The sequence below is a fragment of the Hydra vulgaris genome, chromosome 08 (assembly GCF_038396675.1).
Source record: "Hydra vulgaris chromosome 08, alternate assembly HydraT2T_AEP".
Lineage (NCBI taxonomy): Eukaryota > Metazoa > Cnidaria > Hydrozoa > Anthoathecata > Hydridae > Hydra > Hydra vulgaris.
The window spans coordinates 30341082-30365122 of NC_088927.1; the positions used below are offsets into that span (position 1 = coordinate 30341082).

The following is a 24041-nucleotide window of genomic DNA, read 5'->3' on the forward strand; positions in this document are numbered from 1 at the left end:
TTTGGAGCACTTAGGAACAGTCACAGAAAAAGGATGACACTTATTTGAATGACGAGTAACACGAGAATGAATTTTATTAGATGGCACAAGAGACGCTAGCTCTTTCGAGCAGTGCCCATTATAGTATTTGTAGAAAAGAGAAAGAGAAGCAACATTACGACGATGTGATAATGGTTGAAGGTTGGCTGCAAGAGCAGGTCCAACTATGTTTACAATGCGTTTTTGCACCTTGTCTAAAAGAGAAAGAGCATCATTAGAAGATCCGCCCCAGATATGGCAACAGTATTCCATACAAGGCCGGATTTGAGATTTATAGAGATAGAGAATAGAATCCAGAGTAAGAAAGTGGCGAGCTCGATAAAGAGATGCAACCTTAGCAGATGCTAATTTTGCAACCGATTTAATATATGGTTTCCAAGAAAGATTGGAAGTAAGAGTTAATCCTAGAAGATGAAGAGTAGGTGTAATAATAATAAATAAATCATTAATAACAAATTAACTTTATATATTATCTAAAAAATAAAAAAAATACAAATTTATTAATATATAACCATTTTAGCTCTGCTCTATTTGTCTTGGCGTTTAGTTATCGGCATAAAAAGACCACATAATAAGTTATTAGTTTCTTTTTAAAATTAGGTTAAAACAGGCACCAGAGAAGGAAAGCCAAGTACAGCCTGTCAATACCTGAAAAAAAATTTTCTTGTTAAATTACAAAATCTTTATTTTACATATTTTTTATTGACTTCAAAATAGGCAATAAAAAAGCAATAAAAATAGTTAATTTAACAACCTAGTACACACACTGCAAGTTATATTTAGCTAGCTTTACACAAAAATTAACTATGAGTAGCTTTAGTAATGAGAAATAAAAAGAAGAATGTTATAAAAAGTAGATATGTAAAGTTGAACTTCAATTAAAATATAAAAAATAGCACTTATCTGATGGGTTCAAGAAATTAACGTTGGCAACTTTGAAAAAACAAAAATAAGAAAAAAAAGAGATATGCAGCTTAACAAGTTCTAGTATTTATACTTTGATACTAACTATAGCAAGGTTCACATTTAGTCTTAGTTAAGCTGTGTTACTAAGCAGTAGCACTGCTTTTAAAACATAAACAAAAGCAGAATATAAATATATTCAAACTTTGAACATATGATATTTTATGTGCACATTTTATAAAATATATTTATTTTATTAAAATGTGTACATACTTATAATAAACTATAAATTAATAAAATTTAAAAACACATTTGCGTATTTCTTCAGTTATCTCACACCACTATATTGGGTTGCAGGCAAAAGTAATAAAAAGATCTGGTTTACCATACTTTTTAATTAAAGCCATAGCATTTTTAAAGTTTTCTTTGAAAGACTTCCTACATATGTTGATGACAAAACTGTAATGCGCTCTGGTCTAACAACATGATTGTTTCCAAGGTTGTTTACATGTTCAAGTAAAGCATCATACTGCTTGCTTCTCAGTTTGTTTTGGTTATTTCTATGAAAGCAAGACACTGCCCTTAAATTAACTTTTCTGGAAACAGGTGGAGCACCATCTTATTGTCATGCTATTGCATTCTAAAATTTACTGCTGCAAGTGGGTCATAGTTGATAAGTGCAATTGATGTTAAAATGGGTCATAGTTGATAAGTGCATTGATGCTGCAAGTGGGTCATAGTTGATAATGTTGGAGAAATATCTTGATCTGGCTAAAGGTTACTTACATGATGTAAAATTGATTAATGTTGTTTAACCTATGGTTCATAGGTTAAACAACATTAACTGTTAATAACGCAAAAGAAAAACAAGCATTATAAATTTTAATATATTTAAAAAAATTCATATTGGAAATATGCTCTATATAACTCCATTTAAATACATCTTGTAAAGCTTGCAGAAAAAGTGAAACAAAGCTATCTTCCTATTATTGTAACATAGAAAATGTGTGTTTCATCAGCAGCTTTTAGCATCACTATTCTGACAGATCTGGTTTGTTTTTCCTAAATAATTGTAACCTGGAATAGTATTACTTTTTGATATAAAGTGCATTCTTCCTTGAACAGCAACATTTTGTATCTCTTTCCTTTCTGAAACAATTCTTTTCAACTTGCCTAACCACATTGTTACCTCATTTAGGACAATGTGGTTAGACAAGTCCTTGTTCTACTAATAATTTCTTTGAGCCTAATAATATCTATTTCAACTTTACTATTATCAATAAAAATATAAACAGTAGTAAAAATAAATGCAAAATATTCTTAAGAATTGTGATTTTTTCTATAAAACTAGTTATCACTACTTTAAGTGACCAATAGAATAAAATAAGTAACTTTCATAAATCGTCGTTATTTACACAAAAGAAGATTAAAAAAAATTAAATTAAGCAACTGTAGTCAAAATTAAATAAAGATATATTGAAAATAATATTTTAAAGTTGTTCAAAATAATATATTTCTTTACAAAATGTCTTTTGTAAAGCGCTATATTCAAAACTAAATCAAATAGAATTAATTTAGAGTATATATAATATATAAACCTTACAGTTCAACTTATTAGTTAACAGCTGGTTTATATTAAGATCAATTCTGGAAAACAATTATTGAATAAAAATTTTAACTAGTTTAAATAAAAGATTAATATATTTAATTTAGGATTTATTGAAAACTGCATTATTTTATAAGTTTATACATGTAACTGTTTATATAAGTTACAAGGTAGTGCGACAAAACAATAAATACAAACTGATTATAAAATGAACTTATATGTTTTTCAAAATATAAAACAATGTTTAATAACATCAACTATTTTTATTTAAACAAAGAACTACAATGCTTAAACTTGTTAAAATAATAAAGAAATGCGAAAGCAATGTTTAAATGTCAGTCAGTATATTTTAATCATAAGTAATAAAAAAGATGAAACAGTTTACAAACAAATTTAACAGTTATTAAAATATATATACTCACATACCTTTAAAAAAAAAGCACAACGCTTTAAACAAAAAAATTTGGAGAAGCATAGTCATTCATTTTCATCTACTTGTAGCTATTTTTTTATTTTTTCTATTCCTTATTATTTTTTCTGAGAGAAAATACATGCAGATACAGAAAAATATAAAGTATACTGAAATATACCCACAATTATGCATATAAACTTACATATGAACAAATAACAGTCTTATTTTATTTAGTTTTTCATGTTATATGTATAAATAAAATTCTAACCTAAAATAAAACTAAATAGTTAAATTACTCATATCAGTACAAATTTGACTGTCTAAAAAATTTTATTCTTATTAACCCTTCTAATAACAAAAAATAACAATAAAGTGAATTAAGATAACTAAAAAGCACTTCAGCTCTTTCAAATTGCTAAAAAAAACATTTGCTTTGCTTTGTTCTTAAAAATTTAAACATACTAAGTAAACAACCAATAACAAACAAACATTTGTTATTATATATCTACTAGTTTAACAAAATAAATTAAACAAAGAACAACATCAGTTCTTCTTGATTACTAAAAAAAATTTATCATCTCTAATTTGCTTGCAGACCTTGCTTCAAAGACCGTGTGGAATAAAGAAATGCATTTAGAAAAGCTTAGAAACTACTTTAAAATGACTTATGTTAATATTAAAAATATTATATTAGAATAATAATATTTAGATTATTCTTTTGCATTTAATGTTACAATAGTATATTTTCTTAAAATATTACAATTTTTTTCCATTTTAAATATATACCTTACATGAACATTTATGCAAAAAATATATACATATATATATATATATATATATATATATATATATATATATATATATATATATATATATATATACACACATATATATATATATACACACATATATATATATATACACACATATATATGTATACATACACATATATATATATATATATATATATATATATATATATATATATATATCCTTATCTCGTAGTCAAAAGAGACTTTTATGGTAAAAAAAGCCTCTTTTGACAACAATTTTGCAACTTTAACAATTAAGCTACATTTTATTGTTGTAAAAAAGTCAAAGCAGTTAAATTAATGCGGAAGTACATTAAATTTTATCGTTTTTTAAAAACCGCAATAATAATAATTAGAAAATCTTTTTTAATTAATAGTGTTTTTGTTTTATTAAAAAATGTTTTTAAAGCATGCGAGGAGTGTTGCTACATCAACTATCTTATAGCCTGACTCGCAATGAAGTGCTCTACATTGACCATCTTATAGCCTGACTTGAAACGGAGTGCTTCTACATTGACTATGTTATAGCCTGACTCGCAACAAAGTGCTGCTACATTGACTGAGGGTTTGGTTAGGGCAGGCAGTCTATCATTTTAGCAGAAAAAAAAACATTCAAGTTTTTAAACTCTTTCTGGTCTGGTTTATTAGCGCTCTTTTCAAAACTACAGTTTATGGAAGAAACTTTTTGACTACCATGCAAGACTATATATATATATATATATATATATATATATATATATATATATATATATATATATATATATATATATATATATATATATATATATATATATATATATATATATATATATATATATATATATATATATATATGTATATGTATATATATATGTATATGTATATATATATGTATATATATATATGTATATGTATACATATATATGTATGTATATATATACATATATATATATATATATATGTTTAATATATATATATGTTTATATATATATATATACATACATATATATATATATACATACATATATATATATATACATACATATATATAAATATATATATATATATATATATATATATATATATATACATATATATATATATATATATATACATACATATATATATACATACATATATATATATATATATATATATATATATATATATATATATATATATATATATATATATATATATATATATATATATATTAAACATGGTTTGTTTTGTAACTGGAAAAAAGTTCATCTGAAAAACTTTTGCAGCCTTTCATTCTGCTATGCTGTATTAATATATGCTATGTATTATTAAGTTTTTTTAATTTAATGAAAAATACTTTATCATATGAGTTTGACTTACATATTATTATTATGTTATAATTATTATTATTTCAATTTTATATATATTTCAAGCAAATATAACATAAGGTTGTTACCTATAAATCATAAATACATAGTTGTTATCTGGAAGAATATTATCGAAAAATAAAATTTTTATTTTTTTATATTTTATTATGTAACAAATATTTATTAAAAGCATACATTAATTTATGATAATTTCATATAGAAAATTAAAAATAGTATAAATGTATTACATTTATAAATATTTTTAAATTAAAAATATGTATAAATGTAATACATTTTATAAAATATATTTTATAAAATTTGTAAAATTTGTAAAATATGTACCTTTATAACATAAAAGAAAATGTAAAATGTGTTACTTTTTTTCTATTAAGAATAATATTTTTTTTTATATTTTAACTAATTCCAAATAAACTGAAATAGATGAAATAATTTTTAGAAGTTATAGTTTTGTGGCACAAAAAAGTTGTTGCTTACAAGAAATTCGAGTTATTCTTGCAACTGGAGGAATAGTTGATGGTATGATAACTTATTTATTATTAATGTTTAGATATTAAGTTGTTAATGTATTTATATACTTATTATTAATGTTTAACAGAAGAATATTTGTTACTATGTCATTAGAAGAAAAAGAAAGGATTTTTTATTCAAAATCAAATAAGCTTTTTTATTTAACATACAAATTTAAATCTGTGCATCAAAGCTTATACACTTTAAAATTCTGTGAAATAATTTAAATTCCATTCTGGTATGTTCTGTGGAACCATTTTCACAAAACATAAGTACCTAGATACTTCAATTTTGTTTAGATTAACATTAAGATTTATTTTTATACTACCTCCCTAATTATTTCAACTATATTATAATATGAAATAATTAATAATAGATGAAATAATTGGTGAGGTGAGTAAGAAGCATTTAAAATCTTTTTTTTTAATTTAATCTCAGAAACAAGCTTGTTTGGTTGTTGTGACACTTCAGGCTTTTCTTCACTAATAAAAGTAAAGTTTATTTGTGATAAAGTGGGTAAAATCTTTTCACAAAGTTGGCCTTTCCAACCTTTTGAATTATGGGAAAATAATGATTGCAATCCTGGCCAAGAAAGTATAAACAAACTTAAAACCTTCAGAAAATAACTCTAATTAAAACATTACTTTTTTTTTGAGATTTTGGTTTCATTAATTCCTTTCTTTAATTAAATTTTACATTCATTGTTTTCTTATATAGTTTTGATACCAAATTTTATTCAAGTACTCTTTTCTTTTTTCTTTCTTTTTTTTTTGTATTTTCTATACTAGTTCTAGCTTTTATTGTCCAGTTCTATTTTGACTTTTTGACTTTTTTTACTCTATTAATTCCTTTTGTTAGCTGGTCAATTATTGCTGTATTAGTTTTGAGCGTTCAACTTATTTTTCTTGTATTATCAATTCTTAGTACCTGTTAACTTTTTTTGGAGTTTTATACTTTGTTTCAATACTAACAAAGTGCTGTTTTGACTTTTTATCAACATTCAATTGCTGTAGTCTATGTTGTATTACTGTAATATTATATTACAGTATAAAGTTTTTTTATTTATTTTTTATTTATCAGTCAGATCAGGTTATCCTGCTACTGGTAACATGTAACCCAGTACAATCTGCTTCATGTCCTGCTGCCTTGTAGGATACGCCTTTTTAGGCAAAGGCTAGGAGATGCCATTTCCGACTTGAAACACTCCCTGCCTTGGGGCTCTTGGTTGAGTAAAGGCTAGAGATGGTGTCTCGATAAAAATACTTATCTTGGGCAGATGTTAAATGCACCCGGCTATTGTCTTGTAGAAGGCCTCCTAGGCAAAAACTTAAAGGGTAAACAGATTCTATCTGTTGATCAGCCTCGCACCCCTTCTTCATCTATTAGGCTGGCGCAGATGTATTTTTAATATATTGTTTCCAGTTTAGGATGTTGAATGCTGGATTTTCTTGACTTGATGCATGGGTTTTGCTTGTGTTTTTATGACTAGGCAACTCATTCTATTATCTCCTAATGAGGGTACAGCTCTAAAACTCAGTTTTATGGCTCTGAGGCCATCTTGTAGTCAGGTTTCCCAAACTCTGTGGTAGCTCTCAGAGAGGCTGATTCCATCAACAGCTGAAAAATATCAAAGTATTAACAGTGCCATGTTGCGCATGGATGGTGTCCCTGTTTGTACTTTTGGTGTGCATTGCGGAGGCCATATTTGGAGCCCTTTCTTAGGGCTTAGGGTTTATTAGTAGTAGTGAGGCAATTGCTTGGCCTATTAAACAGTGTTTTGAGTACTATCCATGCTCTGAGTCAAGTTCTTCAATCTAATTTAAAAATGAATAAAGTACCAAAAACTATAAAACACAAAAAACCATTATCATCACCAAGTTCTGTAAACCTATAATTCACTAATATTCGTGGTCTTCGAAGTAACTTTTCTTCTGTTGAGTCATATCTCTTGCAAAGTTCACCAGACCTACTTGCTCTTTTTGAGACTAATTTGAGTTCAGCTGTCTCATCTTGTGATCTTAGTGTTGATGGTTATCTTCCTCTAATTTGGTAAAGAGTCCAATAGTCACATGCTTGGCCTGGGCATTTACATTCGTAAGAATTCACCCATTTGTTCTGAAACTAGTTTTGAATCCACAGACTATTCTTTCATGTGCTTTCGTTTAGCACCACTTCACTCTATTGCCTTTCTCTTTGTTCTATATCGCTCTCTTTCATCTCAAGACTGCACTCTTTTTGATGTTATTTCTGATCATATTGACCAAGCCCTCTCTCTTTATCCATCAGCTAATATAGTTGTTGTCGGTGACTTTAATGCTCACCACTCTGAATGGCTTGGCTCTAGTGTCAGTGAATCTGCTGGCATTAAAGCCCACAACTTTTGCCTTTCTCAATCCCTAACTCAAATAGTCTTTAAAAACTTTCCAACTCGCTTTCCAGACAATCCGAATCACTTACCTTCTCTACTCTACTTATGTCTTGTTTCTGATCCTAGTCAGTGCTCAGTTTCTCCACATTCACCCTTAGGTGCTTCTGATCACAGTTTGATCTCTCTAAAACTAATATCTCATTCTTCTTCATCACCTGAATCCTCTTATTATCGAACCTCTTACAACTACAGTAAAGCTGACTGGGATTCTTTCTGTGATTTTCTTCGTGATGGCCCTTGGGTAGAAATCTTTCGTCTTCCTGTTGACAAATGTGCTTCTTACATAACTTCGTGGATTTAGGCTGGCATGGAATCTTTTGTTCCCTCTCGACGATTACAGGTCAAGCCTCACTCTCCTCCATGGTTTTCCTCACACTGTGCTGCTGCAATTGCCAATCGAAACAGCTACTTCCATATTTATCAGCAAAACAAATCTCCAAAAAACAGACGTCTGTTTATTACTGCTAGAAACAATTGTAAAAAGGTTTTGTTTAACGCCAAAGCCCGCTATTCTCAGGTCATAAAATCTCGTATCTTATCTCAAAAATTAGGCTCTCATGACTTCTAGAGAATCTTTAATAGTATCAATAATAAGGGCAAATATGTAATTCCACCTCTCTTATATGGTTCAAGACAAAGCTGAATTGTTTGCTAAAAACTTTTCATCAATATCATTTCTTGATTCCACTAGTTGCGTTCTACCTGATATTGCCAACAAACAGGTTGATCCATTGCTTGTCATTCATATCACTCCAGCTTCTGTATCTAAAGTGATATCCTGCTTAGACTCTTCTACAGCTTGTGGCGCGGACAACATACCTGTTATTGTCTTGCAGAAGTGTTCTCCTAAGCTGTCGTCTATACTCTCAAAACTATTCAACAAGTGCTTATCAGAGTCTTGTTTTTCAGCCTGCTGGAAAGCGGCATCTATTATCCCTATCTCCAAAAATTCTGGAGAACAATCTGATTCGTCTAACTACTGTCCCATTAGTCTTCTTCCTATCATAAGCAAGGTTTTTGAATCTTTAATTAACAAACACTTAATTTCTCATCTTGAATCTAATAACTTACTTTCTGACCATCAATATGGATTTCGATCTTCTCGTTCTACAGCTGATTTGCTAACAGTAATAACTGATAGGTTTTATCATGCATTAGATAAGGGTGGAGAGGTTAAGGCCATCGCTCTTGACATTTCTAAAGCTTTTGATAAAGTTTGGCATGCTGGTCTTCTCCATAATCCTTCTTCTTATGGTGTATCCAGCAACATCTTTAAGATTATTAAATCCTTTCTTTCCAATCGTAGTATAAAAGTTTGCCTCGATGGATAGCACTCTTCTTCTTATTCTGTAACTTCAGGGGTTTCTCAAGGTCCTATCCTCGGCCCTATACTCTTTTTAATTTACATTAACAATCTTCCAGATATTCTCACATCTAAAGTGGCATTGTTTGCTGATGATACTACCATTTATTCTTGTCGTGATAAGAAACCAACACCCTCTGATTGCTTGGAGGGGGCATTTGAGCTTGAAAAGGATCTCACTTCTGCTACAGCATGGGGCTTACAGTGGCTGGTGAACTTTATTTCAGATAAAACTCAATTTTTTTCAGCCAATCGTTACCGCAATATTTTAGATCTTCCTATATTTATGAACGGTGATGTACTCGATGAGTCATCCACTCTTCATCTTCTAGGGTTATCTCTAACTCTTGGAAAACATATATCTAATCAGTTGCAAAATTAGCATCTGCTAAGGTTGCATCTCTTTATCGAGCTCGCCACTTTCTTACTTTGGATTCTATTCTCTATCTCTATAAATCTCAAAATCCGGCCTTGTATGGAATACTGGTTCCATATCTGGGGCGGTGCTTCTAATGATGCCCTTTCTCTTTTAGACAAGGTGCAAAAACGCATTGTAAATGTAGTTGGACCTGCTCTAGCAGCCAACCTCCAACCATTATCACATTGTTGTAATGTTGCTTCTCTTTCTCTTTTCTACAAATACTATAATGGGCACTGCTCTAAAGAGCTAGCGTCTCTTGTGCCATTTACTAAAATTCATTCTTGTGTTACTCGTCATTCAATTAAGCGCATCCTTTTTCTGTAACTGTTCCTGCTCCAAAAGCGCTTATTTGTCTAGTTTTTTTCCTCAAACATCATCTCTTTGGAATTCGCTTCCTTCATCTTGCTTTCCTGATTCATATAATTTGCAATCCTTTAAGTCGTCTGTCAATCGTTATCTTGCTCTACAATCTTTATCTTTTTTCTTTCAGTAACTTTGATTAGTGGCTGCTTGCAGCCTTGTTGAAAGCAAAGATGTTTAAAAAAAAATTAAAAAATAAAAAAAAAATTTGTGAGGATCAATTAAATTTTTTTTTAGTTATTTTTTAAACTATTTTAATTAATTGTTGCAATTTTTATACTTATTATTATAACAGTGATTTTTAATTTTTTTTTTTGTAATTCACTGTTAAATCTTTATATTTTTTCATTGAAATAGTTATTTTTTTTGGGTCAAAATAAGCAAAATATCAGATTAAACATAGAAACTGATAATAAATCTATTAGATACCTGGTAAAATAAGACAGTTGTTAGTGTAAATGATTTAAAGCTCAAAATTATTTGACTTAAGGCTGCTAATCTTGACCTTATCAATTCAAACAAATTTAGTTAGTAAGAGTTAGTAACCAAGCAACCAAGTACAAGGAAAAGCTGTAAAAAGCTCAAAGAACCTAAGATACTGATATCGAAACATCTGCATATACAAAGATAAGATACCAATCATAGTTGAAGGTAGCAATGTGAGGCAGCATGTCATTAGGCTACACATTGCTCAACAATAAATGGGATAACTTTAATTCCATAATAATTGCTAACAGTTTTCCACATATTTGCATTACTGAAACGTTCACCAACACTTCACTGACACAACTTACAATCTGTACTGTATATGTATATGAAAGTATATGAAAAATAGAGATTAATTGAAGTAAAATAGTAGAGTTGTTATTTATATAAGAAATGACATAGAGTCATATGGAGAAACAAATCCAAATCTGGCAAATACTGAAATTGAAGTGAAATGTTGTCAAATAAAAATAAAAAAGGGATTATTACTGATGGGATGCTTATATTGTCCACTTTAATCACAATATGTAATTAACTAGTTAGCCTCATTACAGAATCAAAACCCGAAATCAACTTAAATAACTACTCAAACCTTTTACTTACAGAAGACTTCAATTTTCCTAAAATCAAGTGGAACTCTCAAGTGGTTCAATGCAAATGAAATAGCAAGCCATAAGTCATTAATTTCCTAGACCAACAAAGTTCAAATTTCCTATCATGAATTCTTCTAGAACCAACTTTTGGTCAAAACTTCTTGGATTTGATCATAAAAAACAATCAAGAATTATCTCAGTGTTAGCTAAAGTATCTCAAAGTCTATCAAACAAAGGTCATCAGGACTTTATCTATTCTTAACCTGGGATTTCTTTTTAGAAAATAAAGTTGAAAACAACAAACAATTACCAAATTTTTACTTTAATTTTAACAAAGAAATTTCTCAAAAGTTCAACCAAATCGAATTAGCAAATTCTTTTAGTGCACTTATGCCAGTTTGCACTTGTGCCATTTTTTGCAGCTGATTCGCACTTATGACAGTTTGCACTTATGCCAATGTTTGCTAATTCGTTTGGTGCACTTATGCTAGTTTGCACTTATGCCAGATTTTGCAACTGCTTTGCACTTATCCCAGTTTGCTCTTATGCAAGTTCACACTTATGCCAGTTAGCACTTACGCCATTCAAACTTCTGCCAGTTTGCACTTATGAAATTCATCCCCTTGAAAAATAGAAGAAAAAAAGGTCATTTCAATTCAAATTCAAAGGTGACTTTTCAAATTATGAATTCAAATTCATAATTTAAAAAAGGAATTGAATATAGAAAATGAGTTCAATATTTTAAAATTTAAAAAGAATTCAGCAAAGTCATATGGATCCAATCAAATCAAAAAAGTGGATCAAGCTACCAACATAGTTAAGCAAGTGGAACAAGAAAAGAAGTTCATAAACTAGCCAGACAATCAACAAAAATTTATTCAACATGAAAATTGTTTTCCAAACCAAGTTATTCCAAATTAAAACAAATTGCCAAGCACAATTATTTTAAGCAAAACAGTAAATATTTTCAAAAGCATAAACATAAAATACAAGAACAAATAATCAAATAACCACTTTACTACCATAGGGGGGTATCAAAAGTTGCCTTGTTCCACAGATATAATCAGATACAATCAGACAAAATAAATGTTGTAGTCTGCTCTTATTACTATTATTATTACTGTTATTTTTATTATTTTTGCTAATATTAACATTATTATTATTAAATATTATTAAAGTCTTTAAAGTCAATGACATGCTTGGCTTTCAATACTTTAGCCTGTCCAGCTGATAAAAACAGGCTTCTTTTAATGCTAGAGCGCAACAGGGTGTTGCTTAAAAATAATTTCACCATTTATATCAATGCTTATAATGTTCCTTTAAGTTTTTTTCTTAAAAGATATGCTATTTGTTAAATGTGGATGATCAAAATTGAATGAATTCTGTTACATGAAGACTTTGAAAAGTATTGTTAATTTTAGGGAAAATTTAAGCAAACATAAGACATATTAGTAGATCCTCGATCACAAACATTTGTAATATGCAAACCTGTGTCTTAATTTTTAAAATTAGTTTAACGTAGTAAAAAAGCCAAGTCAGCTGATGATGTTGTTGATTTATTTTTAAAATAAGCTATTGGTTACTTTCATTTGTTTTCCAAATCCCTAACTAACAAGAGCTTGATTTAAAAGTTTTCCTTTTTTCACACCATAAAGTTTCAAAATATTTTCCGAATAATTTTAAAATATTTTTAATCACAGTTTTATTATTCTTTGTTTAGAATTTAAGTTATTTCTTTCATTTTTAATAACTTCTATATCCATTTTTATTCTACTTTAAATTAGTTGATGAGAAGCTGCCATTTACAGTCTTGCTAGGAGAAATTAAGGTATTTTTTATACTATAATTTTATTGAAGAATAATTTTTTAGCAATTTTATTAATAGCACATAAGATACTTTGTGGGTTACATATAAAGTATGCATAGTTACATGTTAAATTACATATGTAATAAAATTACATATGTAATTTAATGAAATGAAAATTAAAATAATGAAAAATCTTTTTCTTTTTTTTTTTCTTAAATTTTATTTTTAACTAATAATATCATAATGTTTGATATGTATGATGTTTATGGTAAATTTCCTATCCTTTTTTAAATGGATTCTACATGCACATGTTGACTCAACCTTATTATTGGTAAATACTTCAAATTTTAAAAAGTTCTTAATTACCAAGGTTTAGTGTTTATATATTGGATGCAAAAATTTTTAAAAAAAATGCATCTTACACTGCTGCAAAGTTTTCTTTATTATTTTAATGCTTTGTACATGATTTTTATGTATCTGTAATTAATATATGAACCAAATTTTTTAGGTAAAGCAATGAGGTTCTGACCTAAAATCTAATTTCCAAATGTTACCAATTTTTAAAAATCCAAAATTTCAGGAAATAAGAATGCAAATATACCACATGTTTGCTTTTTTGTTGTTTTTATGTTAGAATCTCTATATAGTTGTTTTTAGATAAGAAAATAGTTCCAACATTATGGAAAGTGCTGTGAAAATGATTAATTGGTTATTTGTTTTGAAAAATTTAAATTTGTGTAAATCCATGTAAGCGCTTTATCATCATTTTTTTTCATCGTCAAAGCCTTTAGATATCATTGAGATTATTAATATTATTATATGACTTAACATTCATCGGAGGTGGCACATTCATAAAATAAGCAAATGTGTTTAGAGTTTCATTTTCACAACTTTCATTTTTTCAAGTAAAGTCATTACAGCACGTACATTAAATTCTTTGGAACAATAAAAAAGGGAATTTTTTTTCCTATTAGATTAAATTAGAATTTATTAAAAGAATTCAAATTTTATCAAAACATATTTTGGCATTTTGATATGCTTATTAAAAAATTTTTGATCCTTTCAAATAAAGTTGGTTGTGATTTCACAGAGTGGGGTTTACGCTTTACCAATTTAGCCTCAATACAATTTATTGTGTTAATGATTTTCATGAAACTTTAGTAGCTAAGATTAAAAAAAAAAGATTCCACATGTTATAATTGCTATCGAAACAAACTAAGAAATTTTCTTTATATTTTAGAGTACATATGTTTCTCCAAACAAAGTTTTTATTTTTTTTAAGGCTTCTAAAGGTTCTCTACTGAAAGTATTTTTGGTTTTCTTTTTCATTTCCTTTAATTTTTAAAGTATTTTTGCTTTCCTTTTTTATGAACAAATTTAATTAAAAATTGAGCTTGAAGGTAAATGTTTTAGATATGGCGTAAATTTAAAAAGGAAATTAAGTACGCACACTGTCTGAAAAATTGATATTACAGGCTGAACATAAACAAAACAGTTGTTAGGTATTGTAGGCTTATGTTACATATTATGTAATTTTAGGTATTGTAGGCTTATGTTAGGTATTGTAGGCTTATGTTACGTAATATGTATTGTAGACTTATGTTACATATTATGCTATGTATTGTAGACTTATGTTACGTATTATGTTATGTATTGTAGACTTATGTTACATGTTATGTTATGTATTGTAGACTTATATTACATGTTATGTTATGTATTGTAGACTTATGTCATGTATTATGTTATGTATTGTACACTTATGTTACATATTATATTATGTATTGTGGACTTATGTTACGAATTGTGTTATGTATTGTAGACTTATGTTAAGTATTCTGTTATGTATTGTAGACTTATGTTAAGTATTCTGTTATGTATTGTAGACTTATGTTAAGTATTTTCAGCTCAGGTCAGGTTATCCTGCTAATTGTCAGGTCAGGTTATCCTGCTACTGGTAATATTTATCCCAGTACAATCTACTTCATGTCCTGCTGCCTTGTAGGATACGCTTTTTTAAGTAAAAGCTAGGAGAAGGCAACTCCGACTTAAAACACCCCCTGCCTTGGGGCTTTTGGTTGAGTAAAGGCTATATGTTAAATGCATCTGGCTACTGTCTTTTAGAAGGCCTCCTAGGCAAAGACTTGAGGGGTAAACAGATTATATCTGTTGACTAGCCTCTCACCCCTTCTTCATCTATTTGGCTGGTGCAGATTTTTTTTTAAGACATTGTTTCCAGTTTAGGATGTTCAATGCTGGATCTTCTTGATTCAATGCATGGGTTTTGCTTGTGTCTCTGTTTTTATGATAAGGCAACTCATTCTATTATCTCCTAATGAAGGTACAGCTCTAAAACTCAGTTTTATGGTTCTGAGGCCATCTTGTAGTCAGGATTCCTGAACTCTGTGGTAGCTCTCAGAGAGGCTGATTCCATCAACAGTTAAAAAATATCAAAGTATTAACGATGCCATGTTGCGCATGGATGGTGTCCCTGTTTGTACTAAGGCCACATTTGGAGCCCTTTGTTATGGCTTAGGGTTAATAATAGTAATGAGGCAATTGCTTGGGCTATTAAGCAGTGTACTGAGTACTGTTTATGCTTTGAGTTAAGTTTTTTAACAAATTTAAAAATGAATAAAGTACCAAAAACTATAAAACACAAAAAACCATCATCATCACCAAGTTCTCTAAACCTATCATTCACTAGTATTCGTGGTCTTTTAAGTAACTTTTCTTCTGTTGAGTCATATCTCTTGCAAAGTTTGTCAGACCTACTTGCTCTTTGTGAGATTAATTGCGTTGATGGTTATCTTCCTTTGACTCATAAAGACTCCAATGTCACATGTTTGGCCTTAGCATTTACATTCGTAAGAAATTACCCATTTGTCGGAAAAACTAGGTTCAAATCCACAGACTATTCTTTTATGTGCTTTCGTTTAGCACCACTTCACTCTTTCATCTTTCTCTATGTTCTATATTACTCTCATTCATCTCAAGACTGCACTCTTTTTGATGTTATTTCTAATCAAATTGACCAAGTCCTCTCTTTTCATCCATCAGCCAATATTGTTGTTGTTGATGACTTTAATGCTCATCACACTGAATGGCTTGGCTCTAGTGTCAGTGAATCAGCAGGCATTAAAGCCCACAACTTTTGCTTTTCTCAATCCCTAACTCAAATAGTCAACTTTCCAACTCGCTTTCCAGACAATCCGAATCACTTACCTTCTCTACTCGACTTATGTCTTGTTTCTGATCCTAGTCACTGCTCAGTTTCTCCACATTCACCCTTAGGTGCTTCTGATCACCGTTTTATCTCTCTAAAACTATTATCTCATTCTTCTTCATCATCTGAATCCCCCTATCATTGTACGTCTTACAACTACCTTAAAGTTGACTGGGACTCTTTCCGTGATTTTCTTTGTGATGGCCTCTAGATAGGAATCTTTCTTCTTCCTGTTGACAAATGTGCTTCTTACATAACTTCGTGGATTCAGGCTGGCATGGAATCTTTTGTTCCCTCTTGACAATTCCAGGTCAAGCCTCACTCTTCTCCATAGTTTTCTTCACATTGTGCTACTGCAATTTCCAATTAAATCTGTTACTTCTATATCTATCAGCAAAACAATTCTTCAGAAACCAGATGTCTGTTTACTGTTGCTAGAAACCATTGTAAAAAGGTTTTGTCTAACGCCAAAGCTCTTTATTCTTAGGTCATGAGATCTCCTATTTAAACACAAACACATCATTAGGCTCTTGTGACTTCTAGTGAATCTTTAACACTATCAATGATAACGGAAAATCTGTTATTCCACCTCTTTTGTATGGTTCAGACTTTGTCACCTCACTTTAAGACAAAGCTGAAGTGTTTACTAAGAACTTTTCATCAATATCATCTCTTGATTCCACTAGTTGCGTTCTACCTGATATAGCTGTCAAACAGGTTGATCTATTGCTTTACATTCATATCACTCCAGCTTCTGTATCAAAAGTCACTTCCTGCTTAGACTCTTCTACAGCTTGTGGCCCGGACGACATACCTGTTATTGTCTTGCAGAAGTGTTCTCCGGAGCTGTCATCCATACTTTCAACACTATTTAACAAATGCTTATCAGAGTCAGTTTTCCGGCATGCTGGAAAGCGCATCTGTTACACTTATTTTCAAAAATTCTGGAGAGCGATCTCATCTACCTACCCTCCCATTAATTTTCTCCCTATCATAAGCAAGTTTTTTGAATCTTTAATTAACAAACACTTAATTTCTCATCTCGAATCTAATAACTTTCAATCTTCTTGTTCTAGAGCTGATTTGCTAACAATAATAACCGATAGGTTTTATCGTGCATTAGATAGAGGTGAGAGGTTAAGGCTATCTCTCTTGACATTTTTAAAGCTTTTGATAAAGTTTGGCATGGTCTTCTCCATAAGCTTTTTTCTTAGGGTGTATTTGGTAAAATCTTTAAGATTATTGAGTCCTTCCCTTCCAATTGTAATATAAAAGTTGTCCTCAATGGACAGCCCTCTTCTTCATATCCTGTAACTTCAGGGGTTCCTCAAGGTTCAATCGTTGGCCCTATACTCTTTAATTTACTTTAATGATCTTCGAGATATTCTCACATCTAAGGTGTTATTGTTTGTTGATGATATTACCATTTATTCTTGTCATGATAAGAAGCCTACACTTGAGCTTGAGCTTGAAAAGGTTCTCACTTCTGCTACAGCATTAGGCTCACAGTGGCTGGTGAACTTTAATTTAGGTAAAACCTATCCTTTTTCAGCCAATTGTTGTCACAATAATTTAGATCTTCCTATATTTATGAAGGGTAATGTACTCGATGAGTCATCTACCCTTCATCTTCTAGGATTAACTCTTACTTCTGATCTTTCTAGGAAACCGTATATCAAATCCATTGCAAAATTAGCATCTGCTAAGGTTGCATCTGTTTATCGTGCTCGGCACATTCTTACTCCAGATTCTATTTTCTATCTCTATAAATCTCAAATCCGGCCTTGTATGGAATAATGTTGCCATGTCTGGGGCCGATCTTCTAATGATGCCCTTTCTCTTTTAGGCAAGGTGCAAAAATGCATTGTAAATATATTGTTGGACCTGCTCTTGCGGCAAACCTCCAACCATTATCACATTTTCATAATGTTGCTTCTCTTTCTCTTTTCTACAATTACTATAATGGGCACTGCTCTAAAGAGCTAGCGACTCTTGTTCATTCATTCTTGTGTTACTCGTCATTCTATTAAGTCTCATCCTTTTTTTGCGACTATTATTAAGTGCTCTAAAAACTCTTATTTGTTTAGTTTTTTTCCTCAAACATCAGTTCTTTGGAGTTTGCTTCCTTCATCTTGCTTTCCTGATTCATATAATTTGCAATCTTTTAAGTCGTCTTTCAATTGTTAATTTGCTCTACAAAATTCATCTTTTCTCTTCCAGTAACTTCCAATTTTTATAGTAGTTGCTTGCCTTGTTGGAATCAAAGATGTTGAGAAAAAAAAAAAAAAATTTTTTCTTATTTTGATTTTCTTACTTTTTTTGCACTTCCAACAACAATTCGATTATTTACTTATGTTTGCTAGATGCTGAAAAGGTTTTTGACAGTTGCAACTGGAGTCTTCTCATTAATAAACTTTACTTTGATTAAAACCTACCTCTCCAAATAATTAACACTGTATCTTCTTTTTATCACAACAGTAGTGCAACTGTCTCCTACCTCAGCTCCAATTCAGCTTTATTTACTCATAAGCAAGGTTTGAGGCAAGGATCGCCCGACTTGTATAACATATTCTCCCAAAAATTACTTGAAACTGTAAAAAATGATAACTTTGTTGGTACTTCTATACATGGAACCTTCATAGGTTTTGTTGCTTATGCTGACGACATCATTCTGCTTAGCTCTACTCTATCTGGTCTTTGAAAGGCTTATAAAAACATGTAATGTTTACAATTTCTTAAACAACATAAAACTCAATGATGTCAAAACGGAACTTTTGCTCTCCGGAAAATGACAAGTAACTAATTGCAAGAGAACCCTAGACGACCATCAAATAATACCAAATGAAAAACTTAATCATCTGGGCTTCATGTGGGATACAGAAAAATGCAATTTTGCTTCACTAAATAGATCAAATATTATACAATAGGGTATCAAACATCCAAGCAACAGTGCAAACTATGATTCAATCTTGTATCCGATTTGCACATCCATCTTCAATTATCCAATTGTGTAATAGCAGTTCCAACGCTAACACATGGTGTAGAACTCTGTGAAAATAAAGAGTTAACAATGCAAAGACTTGAAGATAAAATTAAAAGAAATGCAGTTAAGTCTTTTATTGTATCCAAGTATAGCAAAAGCCTCTATTTAAAGTTCGGGAGATATCAATGTACATACAAGAAAATAAAAAAACCTATTTATCCGTCTATTAAAAATAAAGTAACTTTTGAAATCATCAATTCCCAGCTTAACTATTGTTCAGTAAAATATTATTAGATAATATAAAGGAATATCTATAATCTAATATTATGAAAAAAAAATTGTTATTTAATAGTTTATTGCAGAAAAAATGACCTTTTAAACTAAAAATGAAAAAAGTTTATTTTTTTTAATTATAAATTTAAAAAAATCTTAAATAATAATTTTTTTATAAAATAATTGTTATTTTTGAAATTTTTATAAAATTTTGCTTCTTTTGAGACCCAACATGACATACTTTTGAAAAATTTTTTTTTACATAATATTAGGGACCCATTAAAATTTTAAAGGTCTTGAGGCACCTCAAGATAATTTCCTAGAGCATTGATATTTTCCAGAGTATTTCTGAAATGAATAGACAACTTTTGCACACCCAGGCTAAACGAATTGTAAAAAAAACTAAAATTCACTCCACCCTAATATACAGTACTGTGAATAAGTTTTAGACTGCTTGTATAATTAGATGTATTTACAATTTTTTTTGTATGTAATTTTTTTAAGCGTACTTAAGTTTAATAATATATAAAAAAAGTTAAAAGAATATATTATCTTGAATAAATACACAAAATTGATGAGGAAACATGAGGGATTTGTTTGTTTATTTATTAAAACGATGTGTCATTACAACTACATCCAAAACAGGATATTCGAAAAATGCTGTTACAGAAATCAGAGAAACTGGCTCCCTTGTAGATAGAAAGAAAAGTGGTAGACCTCCTAAGCTAACAAAAAATGACAATAAATATTTAAAAACCCTATCTTTAAGAAATACAAAAAGAAGCATCAACTGAGCTGGCAAAAGATATTAACACAGCAACTGGGGAAAATGTCAGCTCTTCTTCTATTCGACGGCACCTACTTAAATCGGGATTAAGAGGGTGTGTTGCAATTCAAAAACCATTATAACGGTGTGGCAATAAAGAAAAACGACTTAAATATGCAAAACAACACAAAGATTGGGCCCAGGAAATGTTTAATCGGGTTCTGTACACCAATGAGTCCAAATTCAAAATTTTTGTAACAAAAGGACGCCAATATGTTTGATGAAGAATTGAAGAAGCTTATCAGCCTGAGTGTTCGAACCTTACTATTAAACACAGAGGAGGCTATTTACAAGTTTGGGGCTGTTTATCTTCATTTGGAGTAGGTAATTTGATCAAAATAGGGGGGCGACTCACTGGGAAATGTTATGAGGATATCCTGAGTCTCCATGCTGTATCATCCGGAATGAGACTAATAGGTCATAATTTTATTCTGCAGCAGGACAATGACCCAAAACTTTGTTCCTGAGTGGCAAAAAATTATTTAAATGAAATGGCAGAGGAAGGAGTACTGGAATTGATGACCTGGCCTCCCCAGAGTCCAGTTTTGAATATAATTGAGCATATTTGGGATTACCTGGATAGAAAGAAGGTCAAACATGCTCCTCGAAATGCTTAAGAATGTTTTGAAGTACTTCAAAGAGAATGGCACAACATACCCCAGGGTTTTATAACTAACTTGTATGAATCTATTCCCCGGCAAATATTGGCTGGGATTGAGGCAAAGGAGGAAATAGTAAATATTAAGAGTTTTTAATGAAGTTTGACATTAAAAAGTTTGTAATTGTTCCATATTTTGTGTGAAATACATGTGTTTTAATAAGTTTATAATTTAGAAGTACAAACTTAACATTAGAGAAGAATTTACCGGGATTTTTGGAAAAAATGTTAGTGGTCTAAAACTTATTCACAGTACTGTATGTAAATATATAAATATAGCACAACATTGTATTTTCTTTAATTTATACAGGTAATATATATATATATATATATATATATATATATATATATATATATATATATATATATACAAAAAAAAAAACTCCCTAATGGGAATAAATGGGCGTAATTTTAGCCTCGGGCGTAAAATTCTTAGCTACGCCACTGAATGGTCTAAAAACTTTAAAAATTTGAATTTAAACAGTTGTTATAAATTTAATTTATTAAAAAAACAATAATAAAAAACTATTTAACTCTTGGAGTTTTGAAGTTTTGATCATGTCCAATTTCGTAATTTTATGAGTTATAAAACACTGTGATAATGATATTTTTAAAGTAAATAGGCGAGTAAGTTTTTAATATATGTAGTCTCCCTCATTTTCAATGAACGATTTTTACATTAATGATTTTATAATTAATTTTTCCAAGAATTCTTGAAATTTTATCAAGATTTATTGAAATCCCGGCAAAAGAAATCTGTAGATTTTTTTAATAACTTTAAAAGGTATTTAAAATTGAGAATAAATGATAAAAATTACTTAAATTTCTTATTTTAATATTTAAGTCTATTGTAAAAATTATAATGGCAAAAATGTTATACAAAAGATAATTTTTTTTGTCTTTGCCCACTCCTAGTACTTCGCTTCCACCAAGAACCTTAAGTATTTTCTGGATTTACAGTTCAACCACTTGAGATTTACAGTTCAATCACTAGAGATTTACGGTTCAATCAGTACATATTTACAGTTCAATAAGTATAGATTTATAGTTCGATCAGTACATGTTTACTGTTCAATAAACATAGATTTATAATTCAATTAGTGCATGTTTACAGTTTAATAAGTATAGATAGTTCAATCAGTATAGATTTATAGTTCAATTAGTATAGATTTATAGCTCAATCAGTACAGATTAACTAAATATCCTGGTTGTAGTTGTTTATATACTTGTAACAGGCCTCGGCGGGAAGCGAGAGCTTCAGCTCTCGCTCTCGCCCACACTCCCCTAAGACGTTTTACGGGAGCAATATAGAAAACTTAATTAGTTAGATAATAAACAGGAACGGTTTTTGCAAAAAAAAAGTTTTACGTTTAAAGAATTTTTCGCGTCTCATTAAATGACGCTTGTTATGTTTATATTGTTGTAGCATTAACGTTGCAAACATATGCTTGTAACAAGTATAAAACCAAATTTTGTATTAAATAAGCAATTTTTATACGTATTTTTATACGTATTATATAAAATAGACTTGATAAATGTATAAAATACAATGCGTATTTTACGTATTGTATAAAATAAACTTTATTTAAATAATACGTATTATACGTATTAAACGTATTGTATACATTAGACTTTATTTATATACGTATTATACGTATTGTATACATTAGACTTTATTTAAATGATATAAAAGGTTTTTAGGTAAGATAATAATAAAAATTATAATAAACAAATAATATTAGTCTAAAAATCATAACATTAGTCATAAAAATTAATGTTTGCAAAATAAATATGCTGGTGCTCCCTCTCAGTAAGAAATTAATGTAAGTTTTTTTGATATACTATGATTGTTTTAGGTATGCTTATCGAGCGAATTACATCGATCGATTTCATCTGCTAAAAATCTTCAATGCCATAACCTAAGTTCAATAAAGTATGAATTAAAACAAAAGCTTTGTTTTACCCTTAGTTGGAATATTTCTCTCAGCGAAAAGGAGATCTTTCCGAAATGTTTTGATATTTTTTGTTCTGGAAATATTATCACTGAATCGAATGCTACGTTAGATGATATAAACTTTGGTTATTTTATTGGCAGATCTTACAACAATTTATACTGTGTAAACGAGTTAATTGTTCCTCTTGTGTGTGGAGAAGGTGTTATAATTACAGTACAAGGTGTTAGCGAACTAAATACTCGACAAAATTATGATGAGTGTGCCCGAATTCTAATAAAATGGCCATAAATGTAATCAATTGTGTGTTTAATTTTTGTAGAATGAATAGATTTCAATGTGTTGTTTAATAGCGTGTGGTACGTTTTGATTTTTTAAATTATTGCGTTTAAATGAGATTAATGAGAAGATATGAGATTAATTTTTTGAAATTAAAAATTTTTTTTTAAATAACTTTTAAGTTACCTTTGATATCAACAATCTCAGTTTTTTTTAAGATTTACAACAAAGGTGTCAATGATATTGGATTACAAAAAATATTAACTCTAATATTCAAAAATAATTAAAGTATATAAAAAAATTAAGTTCTTATTATTTATAGTATTTATATATTTATGTATTATATATTATGTTCTAAATATTTTCTTAGCGTAGCAGTCAAATATTTGACAGTTGCGCTAAGAAAAATTAGTATGCTGTTAATTGTTTGTTTCAATATGTTAATAGATTAACTTAGCTGCAAAAAAAAAAAAACGTTCGGCTTTTATATAAATTTCGTTTACAGTTTTTATGTGCACCATGAAATTCTTTTTAAACAGTTTATAACCGAAAATGATGTGGTAAGCATTTTAAATAGTTAAGAATTTTTAATGCACTGAAAACGCAAGAACGCTGCACAGTGAGTCAAAATCCATAAAAAACGGCAAAAAAGCCCCCATAAAAAAAGTATTGCTTGAAATTAATTAATTTAATTATAATGTTACTAAATACCACTAAAAGACGATAATTAACTTTTTTTGTGAACAATTTTCAAGATTTCA

The 24041-nt window shown here is 29.4% G+C and overlaps 1 protein-coding gene across 2 annotated transcripts in view; it reads left to right on the top strand.

Moving 5' to 3' along the window:
* The window catches only part of LOC100206857 (cytosolic endo-beta-N-acetylglucosaminidase), an 80294-nt gene extending 56943 nt beyond the window's left edge, over positions 1–23351 (top strand). Inside the window, exons 11-13 of one of the 2 annotated variants that reach the window (XM_065803391.1) lie at positions 5558–5637; positions 13064–13107; positions 22906–23351. In XM_065803391.1, coding sequence (XP_065659463.1) covers positions 5558–5637; positions 13064–13107; positions 22906–23292 — 511 coding nt within the window. In that variant the 3' untranslated portion in view covers positions 23293–23351. Of the gene's footprint in view, positions 1–5557; positions 6133–7050; positions 7490–13063; positions 13108–22905 lie in introns of those variants that run through there. The other variant, XR_010640043.1, reaches the window with a different exon arrangement.
* Positions 23352–24041: the final 690 nt, after the last annotated feature.